Source organism: Limulus polyphemus, unplaced genomic scaffold (assembly GCF_000517525.1).
Source record: "Limulus polyphemus unplaced genomic scaffold, Limulus_polyphemus-2.1.2 Scaffold2745, whole genome shotgun sequence".
NCBI lineage: Eukaryota > Metazoa > Arthropoda > Merostomata > Xiphosura > Limulidae > Limulus > Limulus polyphemus.
In genome coordinates, this window is record NW_013668355.1 from 77,329 (window position 1) to 87,581 (window position 10,253).

At 31.1% G+C, this 10,253-nt stretch overlaps 1 protein-coding gene across 1 annotated transcript in view; it reads left to right on the forward strand.

The window, feature by feature from the left end:
- The window catches only part of LOC106467804 (protein expanded-like), a 40,497-nt gene that overhangs the window by 15,214 nt on the left and 15,030 nt on the right, over positions 1-10,253 (forward strand). The window contains exon 6 of the mRNA XM_022396001.1: positions 8,436-8,660. Within this exon, the coding sequence (XP_022251709.1) occupies positions 8,436-8,660 (225 nt within the window). The remainder of the gene's footprint in view (positions 1-8,435; positions 8,661-10,253) is intronic.

Sequence of the window (10,253 nt, forward strand, 5' to 3'; positions counted from 1 at the left end):
TACATTTGTGTGGTGATAGATTATTTCACCAAATGGCCCGAGGCATATGCAATACCAAATCAGGAAGCTACAACTATAGCTTCGGCTATTAGTGACTTCTTCTTCAGATTTGGTATGCCATATGAACTGCAATCAAATCAAGGCCGTAACTTTGAATCAGCTGTGTTCCAAGAATGCTGCAAGTTGTTTGGCATCCAGACCAGGACAACGCCACTTCACCCACAGTCTGATGGGATGGTAGAAAAGTACAATTGGACACTGGGACAGGAATTGGCAAAGTTTTGTAATAACCGCCAAGATGACTGGGATGTCTTACTTCCTCCACTGTTGATGGCCACTGTTGGGACGAATTGGATAACAGAACAAATGTCGCTGCTGAAGACGTGCCACCTGAAGAAGCCACCATCGAAGAAGAAACTCTACTCAGTTTTGAAAAGGGAAACGGTGAAGCTTTTGATGAAGTTACTACCACTGATGTGACTGTTATCGACGATAGGACTTTTCCTGATGAAGCAGATGAACCCCATATGAAGCAGAAGCCAACGAGAAGGAGACCAGTATGGAAGAAGATACGTCCCATAAAATTAAGAGACTTTGTTGAATTGTAATTTTGTGTTTGTAATTCTGTACAGTTTAATTAAGTTATTGTTAATTGTTATTGGTTTATTGTAAGTGGCTATTGTTTGGGACGAACAATACCTAGGAGGGGCAGTGTTGCGTCAGCAAGGTCACGTGACTCGTTCTCTCGAACCTTCGGGAATTGTCTGGAGATAACTAGACATAGGGTAGTCTGGTGTATATAAGAGGGTGACAACGTGACGGGACAATAATGTGTGTGTAGGTAGTGAGTAATTGATCTGCAGTGAGAAAGTATTGTCGAAGTTAACGTTCGTTATAGCGTTTGTTTAGCGGGAATGTTGAAATCAAGTGTTATATTCAGAAAGAATAAACCAGTTTTATTAAGTAAGGACTTGTGTCGCTAAAGTTTCGTCGGAACGAAGTTACGGAAAGTTAATTAACAAACGGAGACGTAACAATACAAATGGTATGAAAACTTGCTGTACTAAGATTAGGATGACACTTGTTTGAGCTTTCACACAGGTGTATTAAAGAAATAAGGCCAGCATTTAATAGTACAACATAAATATTTAAAATGAGACTGTCTCCAGTCTTAAAATACAATAAAAATTGTTTTACTTAATAATTTTACTGTATAAAGATAAACTAAAATACCGTGAGAGTGGGAACAGTTTCGTATACCCTTTAAATGTTTTGACATCTTACTGTGCCATCGTTAGGAGTGCAATATCTTGCATGACATAACACCTATATAGAATTTCAAAATCATATGATTAAACTTGTATACAATTTAGCTTAAAGAATTTCATGCTATCTATTAACAACATTTCCCTCTTTTCCTTCAACCATATTTAATACTTTAAGAATGTTTTTATTACATTTTATTATCTCAATAAATTCTTGGACATTATTACTATTGATGTTTGCAGGTTGTGCTAAAATAACAGTTTTTTCTTGTTTAATCAAATGTTTAGTTTCATTAGTATGTTCAGCTAAAGGCAAGATCTTGTATTATTATTTCTAAAATTTTGTGTTCATTTATTCTGTATTTTAAATTTCTTCTAGTTTGCCCAGTATAAATGTTTCCACATTTACATGTTATTTTATATATATATACCCAGTTTTTCATAAAATCATTTTATATTTAATTATATTAAGAATCTGGCTAATCTTGTTCATTGGTATATATATATATATATTGGAAAGATATTTTGTTGTCTTTTGAATTTTTACATTATTTGACAAGATAAACCAGGTATAAATACTAATGCAAGTTTTTCTTTCTTAACTTTTTTCAGCAACTGGTTTTAACTTAATATTTTTATCCCTGTATGTTAATTTTGTGACAGCTTTGAAATGATATCAGGATTAAAACCTCTTTCTATGATTACTTGATCAGTAATGACTAATTGTTAATATCTTCCTGTTTACAACATAATTTTATAATTCTATCCACATCAGAGGAAAAAGCAACAATTTTTTAAGAATTAGTTTGACATAATTTTTGATATGAGGACATGATTACTGAGAATGGTTTTGGAACATAGCAGTTTCCAGTTTTCCCTTATTTTTACTCACTAAAAAGTGCAATAAAGGTAAGCTGCTGTTTTCCGTAATTTCATATGTAAGTTTAATAGAAGTGTTATTGAGATAATTAGCAAAATCAATTAAATTCTCTTTACTATGCCACCATGTCAAAAACATGTCATCAGGATACCTTAACCAAATTTCCAGTTTTTTTGCTTTTCTTAATGCTTCAGTTTCAAAACTGTCCACAAGTAAGTCACATAATAACGGAGGTAAAGGAGAACCCATAGCCAAACCTTTGTTCTGTTTATATACTGAATCTTAATTTGAAAATACAAATTAACACATTCTTCAACAAGGTTAATCATATCAATTATTTCTAAAGCTGAATTCCCATTTTCTTTTAATTTATTCTGAAAACATGCAATGGGTTTTTCCACAGGTACTTTAGTGAACAATGAAACATCATCAAAAGACACTAAAATATCATTCTGATCTAGTGTTACATGTTTAATTCCTTCAGTAAATTCTAACAAATTTTTAACTGTGTATTTTTTTATCCTTGAAAAGGTTTTTCGTTGTACAAAACTTGAAGATAGCTTTGATATACGGAAACATCTGTTAACTTCTTGCACAGATCTTAAAATATAACGTTCATAAATGGAAACATCGGCTCACGTACATACGTAGATCTTGAAAGTCGAGTTGTTCAAAACTTGAAAATTGCATTGATAACTGAACCAATTGGTGGTTGAGATGTTGCAAAAGAAATATCTGCTGAAGCTTTTTGCCAGCCACTAATCATAGGAGAACCGTCTGGAAAATGATCTGTAGGAAATACTACAGCTTATAAAATGAGTCAGATCAATGTAGGCCGGTAAGGCAATCACTGATTGGCATGTCCTTTAGCCAATCAGGAAATGTCACAGACCTACTGAAGGATGTGTAGATTATATAGGAATTCTTTTTGGTGGCAAAGGACAGGTTTATGTGTTTTAATAAAGGTGGCTTCTAAAATAATTTCAAACATGCTATCCGTGTAGTTGTCAGCACAAGTCGATTTCACTAGTAGTAAATGCTGGCCAATCACTGATTCAGATTTTGGTGGTAGAAATTTTGTTTTACAGGAGCGACATGGTAAATTCTTTACTTTTACATTCTTAGTTCTTATGGATGTGGGTACATGTTGTTTAATTCTATCCTGCAATCTTTGTGAAGTGCAACCTACATACCGACATTCGCAGTGGCACGAGAATTCATAAATAACCATACTTTTCTGTGTGGTAGATATTGCATCTTTGTGTGTTGCAGGCAACGACTTATGTGTGGAATAAGCACAGTAGGGGTTCACTGCAGGAAAACATTTAGTAATGGCTGTTTTCAATTGTTTTTAAAATTTTATTGAAATGTTACCAATCCATGGTAGTTTTAGGTAAACAGGGCACTTGTTAGGACCAAATTGTGGATCAGTTAAGTAGCTCGCAATTTTCCTTGAAGTAATTTGATTGATGACATTTTCTGGATACCCATTTTCTAGTAAAATAGTTTTAATTGTCTTCAATTCGAAATCTAGTTTAGATTTTGAACAGGTAACTAGAGACCGATGGACTAAATTAGCAATAAGGTTCATTTCCTGATTGGCTAAAGGACATGCCAATCAGTGATTGCCTTACCAGCCTATGTTGATCTGACTCATTTTATAAGCTGCACTAATTCCTATAGATCATTTTCCAGATGGTTCTGATCTGATTAGTGTCTAGTGAAAAGCTTCAGCAGATATTTCTTTTGCAACATCTCAACCAACAATTGGTCCAGTTATCATCGCTATTTTCAATTTTGAACAACTCGACTTTTGAAGATTTACATATCTACATGTGCCGATGTTTCTTTTTATCAACATTATATTTTAAGATCTGTGCAAGAACTCAGCTAACAGATGTTTCCGTATATCAAAGTTATTTTTATCGCTTAAAAATGAGACCTTTTTTGTTATCCATTTTGCCATGTTGTATGTGAAACACTTAGTAATTAGATACAATAGGTCTAAAACTGTCCCCAGTCTTATTTAGGTAATATATAGTTCTTGAGATGTTAGCTTATAAAGTTTTGAACATTTTCTTTTACCATTGTAAGGAGTTTATTAGTTGGATTAATTTTTATGTTTTTTTATGGACCTTCTTTCAGTAATCCTTCAATTTTTAAATCAATCTTTTCTATTAATAAGTACAGTTTGACCCTCTTTATCAGCTTTACATGTGACTTCATCTTGATCTTTTATACTCTTTTAAAAGCTCAATATATTTTTTGATATTACGATTTAAAATTCATAACTATATTACAACATTCACTTTTTATAATATGAGCTTTATTAGCATATTTTTTTTTTTATTAGTTTCAATTTCTATTGTGATTTCTTTATAAAAATGTTTTGAAGCACATGAAGAATTTTTAACTTCTAGTTAAAATATCTAGTTGCTTATTATTTAGGAATAAATTTGATTTATTTATAACTAAGGTTTTTTAAAACTTATTATACCTCTCTGGTAATGAATCAAGTTTGTACTGTTTTTGATCCTCCTCTTTTTTCTTTTCCAATAAAAGTTTACATTTTTTTGTCTAATGTAATCTTACATCTGTCAGTATTTTTCTGTGTTCTTATCCATGAATTTCTTTTTCATTCTGTCTAATCTTCCTTCTTTTCTTTCTATAAAATTAGATGCAGTTGATACATTCCTTTTCTTTCTAGGCTATGAAACATCCTTTTTGTTGAATTGTGATATTCAGTATCTTCTCTGTAATTTTCTTTAGTTGATATACCACTTTCTTATTTTTGACATTGCAGTTCACTTTTATGAATCTCTGTATTATCCTGTTTCTTGTGCATTTCATTAAAAATGCCAATTGTGGTAAGCATTTTTTCAACGTGAGTCTTTGTTACAAAATATTTTGCCACATATCTTACCTAGATTCATATTAAGATTAGGATAACACTTCAGTAAAATGAGACTGTCCCCAGTCTTGAAATACAATAAAAAAATTTAATTGGGGACAGTCTCATTTTAAATATTTCTTGTGTACTATTAAATGTTGGCTTTATTTCTTTAGTAGTTGCTGTACTGTTAGTTATTTGCTTGTACTTGGTGTATGTAGATATCCGATCCTTTAACCTAAAAGTGATGAACATAAAACTCTTCATTATAAATCTGAATTCATTGTATTTTAAATTTTGTCACTTTTAAGATAAGAATAAATAACTTCTTTGATAGTAAAGATGTTATATAGAATAATTGTAAACATGTAGCAGCTACCAACTACGATTTACGTAATAGCATTATTAAGTTTAAATTACAAGAGATACTTAATACATCTAAGATGATTTTAGTATCATATGGTTACAGTAAAATTAAAATGACATTTTCATTTGAATTACCTTAACTCAGTTAAGTAGTTAACAATGTAAAATTAATCAGTCTAAAAAGAGGTTAGCAGGACCAAGGATGAAATACCATAAATACCCACGTATAGTGTGCAGTATATGTTTTGGCTTCACATACTAGGAAAAATCAACATGTCCATGTATAGTGCACAAAAAAATCTAACAGCTGATTGACCTTTGTGTAGTGAGTGGAGTATTGTTATGTTGATTAGTAATTGTATGTGTAAGTGAATGCCATTTACAACTAAATAACCATATTACGTAATGAACAAACAAACACTGAACTTATGCTCACTTGTAATTTGTGTATACATTGTTTGAAGGGTTATAATATAAGGAGATTCTAAATTACCTACATACTTTGTGGAGCACATTAACAAAAATATTGTTAGAAGGAACATATTGAAGCAGTGCTATAAACAATTTTAAAAATGGAAAACAAGTATTGAAGTGATAGAAATTGGATTTTAGAAATTAAAAGGACACAGAAAAGTAATAAAAATAAATTCAAAAAAAAGATAAAATAGTAATTTAATAATAATGATCAGGGAAATATGTGTATATGGTGTCAAGTTAACAGGAGTGGCAAAGAGATATCAACGGAAGCTGTAATTTAGTTTCAATATAAGTTTATGTTCTAGGCTTTCGCAATCATACTTGTTGTGGGGGGCATGTAATAAGTACACTTGTTGTCGATTCCATTGTGATCTGGGGAGCTGAAGTGTTGGGGAACTGGGTGGTTGTGGGTGCTGTTGAATACAAGTCTGAGATGTTCATGGAATCTGTCACCTAATCTGTGTATAGTTTCCCCAATGTAGAGTTGTTTACATCTAGTACAGCAAATACAGTAAATAATGCACTCTGATGTACAGGTGAATTGGCCTTTTACATGAAACGTAAAGATAGAACTGGAGAGAGTCAATAAGTTGGTGATATAATTGCATCTAAGGCAAATAATTCTTCCACACAGATGACTTCCTTTAGTTTGTGCAAGTAAAGACAATTCAGTCTGTAATTTGGAATGTACTAGGCAGTCTTTTGAATTCCTCTCACATTTGAAAGAAATTAGGGGTAGGGTGGTAAAAATGTCAGGAGATTTGTTATCTCTTATTAGTAGGTAAAATTGCATTGGACAATTCTGCTAATCTGTTTGCTTAAAGGATGATATGCAAGGACTAAAGGAACTCTGTCACTATGTGGTTTGTCCTTAGAGTGGAGACAGTCAGCTTGTGATAAACAGAATGTGGCAAGTTTAGCCTTTTCAATGGTGTTGTCGGGATAGTTCTGATACCTAAGATAACGAATGGTCATTTGCTTTACACCTGAAGTCAACGTTGTCAGAGTACAGACATCTCAAACTTAGGAATTGTCCCTTAGGAATAGTGTGTTTGTGTTCAGAAGAAAGAATTAATGTGTAAATAGGAATGGCTGTCAGTGGGTTTGTAATGTACGCTGATGGTAAATGTAGATGTAGAAATCTCGAAGTTAGCTTTATGACTAGAAACTGGAATTTATGACGAGTGTACTCGTTTTATTACATGTCCCCCACAACAAGTATGATCGTGAAAGCCTAGAACATAAACTTTATTTAAACTAAATTCTCTTGCACCATACGGAATTAATGAACGTTTTTCTTTTAAGTGATTACAACTGCCGTTAATATCTCTTTTGCCACCCCCTGTTAACTTGACACCGTCTACACATATTTCCCTGATTATTATTATTAAATTACTATTTTATCTTTTTTCAAATTTATGTTTATTATTTTTCTGTGTCCTTTTAGTTTCTGAAATCCAATTTCTATCACTTTAATGCTTGTTTTTCATTTTTAAATGTTCCTTCAACAGTAGTTTTGTTAATGTGCTCCACGCAGTACATACATAATTTAGAATCTCCTTATATTATAACCCTTCAATGAATCTGTCTAAGCCTTTTTTCTATGTAACACAGTTTAAACTGCCTGACAAAGGGCTTTTGCTCGAAACATTGCAAATAAATATAAAGTTTTTGTCATAGACATGTGTTTTACCAATGGTGAACACTTTTTCATTTCATTATTTTTCCACATCTTCCGGTCTTTCCTACTGTGTGTTTTTTAAATAATGCCATGTATAAAGCATAGGAGAGTGACTACGATTGAACGTTACTTTGAATGTATTGTAGCACATGATAATGAAATCATTTTACAACCCTAATGCAAAATGCTCTGAAAAATTGAAAGAGTTTGCTCAATTATATTTTGTCTGATCATTTTTAGCAAATACCAGCATATAAACTGTGCAATTTTTATGATTGACAAAATAAACCCATTATACATGTATGAAGCCTAAAAGATAAATATCAGGAGTTCAGACTTTTGTTTATTTCTCTTCATTGTGGTTCTTTTCTTTTTGTTTCTTCTGGTGATCCGACGGCAAAAAATGATGATTATGCCAGAATATAAAATGTGTTCAGGCAACACTCAGACTGAAAGTTTCACTTAAAATGGTGGAAGAATATTGTTGTCTCGTATAATGCTCACTTCATGTTTGAGCCCAAAAATTTTGGAAAAAAGTGTACACTATACGTGGGTATTTATGGTGTTTATACAGCAGCCTTTCATATAGTTTAATTTTTGCTTCAATTATCAAACTCTTTCTACTGAAGAAAGTGTATAAAATAAACTTAAGTTATTTATTAAAGATGAAGATTTTCTCTATATCTTTTTACTAAGACTTATTTAAACTTTTGTATTAAAATGATTACTAATTGAACTTTTTTAAAATAAAAATGATGAAACATTATGTTTTAGTACATTGTACAGATAGTGGAGACAAATATATAAAGAAGACTAAAAGCATTGTAAATATAAAATGCTTTTATTCAATATTAATGTAAAGTTTATACTATGTAGATTATTGAAAGGCTTGGAGAAGATTACATTGTACAACATCTTCCTACGATGCATCAAGATAACTGGGGTTTGAGTAAAGGAGAAGCTCACACTGGATATATTCGAGAAGCTTCTGATCCAAAGACTCCTCACAATATGCACCTTTACTGCATGAAGAGAAAAAAGGCCAAGTTTTGTGATGACATATGGCTAGGCATCTGCTGCAAAGGCATTGAACTCTATGAGGTATTTGCACATCTATTTTGCAAAACTGTAGTCACTTATTTGTTATTTAAAGTGCTTACTGATTTTAGATACTAAAATAGTTAATTTTGGTAAAAGTTTTGAAAATAGATGTTACTCTAAACCAACATTTACTGGGTTATATTTTTATTTTGGTAGTTTGCTACCATTTAAATTTTAAAAATAATTTAATTTATAATTTAATATATAGGGCTTATAATTATTTTTTTTCATTTCATGAAGAAGTGATAAATATAAAGGATTTCTTGCAGAAAAATAGTGTTCCGTACATTTGATTGATAATATTATTAAAAAATATATCTGTTATTACATTAATTTCTTACTGTGGTTTAGTATATTCCCTTCTTAGTATTTTTAGATTAAAGGAAAGAAAATTATAAATGTTATTTGAAAGAACAATAACAGTTAGATATGTTGTTGTTTTAGTTTGAATGTGGTTTAAAACAGTTTTGATCAGCATTATAATTGTGAAATGAAATAGACTTTGTTTGAATGATGCCATTCAGCAACAAGTTTATTAGTATTTGTCATATAGAATATCCAAAACCAAGCAACTCCTTTAAAATATAGCTCCCAAAACTGAATTCTATGTCACTTGGATAGGTGCAGCCTTCCCCAAGGACAAAATTGTTTCATTAAATTTAAAAAATTTAGAAAGTAAACTTAGTCATTCTTTCACACACATTACAAAAAAAAAAGAACTTCACAAGTTGAAATTTATTTATTTAAAAAAAAAGTTTAATTTATTAGATCTTATACATGAAAAAAAGGAATATCTTGATTTTGTGTTGATTTCAGTGTACTCCAAATGAAAACATTAGTGTTGATTAATTAACTGATTTTTTCTGAACAAGATACAATATTCATAGCCACCAGGAGGAAAGTCAAAGTAGATTCTAACAAAATAGTGATAATTTGAACTTTTAACTTGAATACAAATGTAGTTTTATTGATTTTAGCCAATCACTGTTTTTCAACCTTAGTTGTCATGGTGTGATTTAATTGAATATATACATTAACTTTGAGAAGTCATAGTTTAATGATCTAAACATGTAATGAAATCTCATTTTCTTTTATTTTCAATTGTATTAGTCAGTATGGCTTCCAATTCAATGGAGAGCTGCATAGAGATTGGAACTAAGTAATAAAATCTTAACTTGATTCCATGTTGCTTGAAAAAATATTTTTAACAACTTTTTCCACAATTGCAGTCCTATCTTTTTTTTAAACCTTGTGAAAAGCTTGCTTTATCATTTTATACTTTGTTTGAATAATGATGTTGCAGTAAGACAGGAAAAAATGTTTTTCATGGAATAAGATGGGGTAGGCTTAGTTAGAGCATTTGGCTCTTGACCATATAGTTTTGTTTCTCTGAGAAGGCTATTTTGTTTAGCCATATTTACATTAGGCCTTATTGGCCTAAATAACTTCTTAATGGACAAAGAAAACCAACAAAAATAAATGGGGGGGATCTATATATACACCTGGAAAAAAGTTAAGCACCCCCGTGTTTTTTTCAAGTGGTTCAGATTCGACGTTCTTGTGACTGATTATAAATTAACATTCAATCTAAAC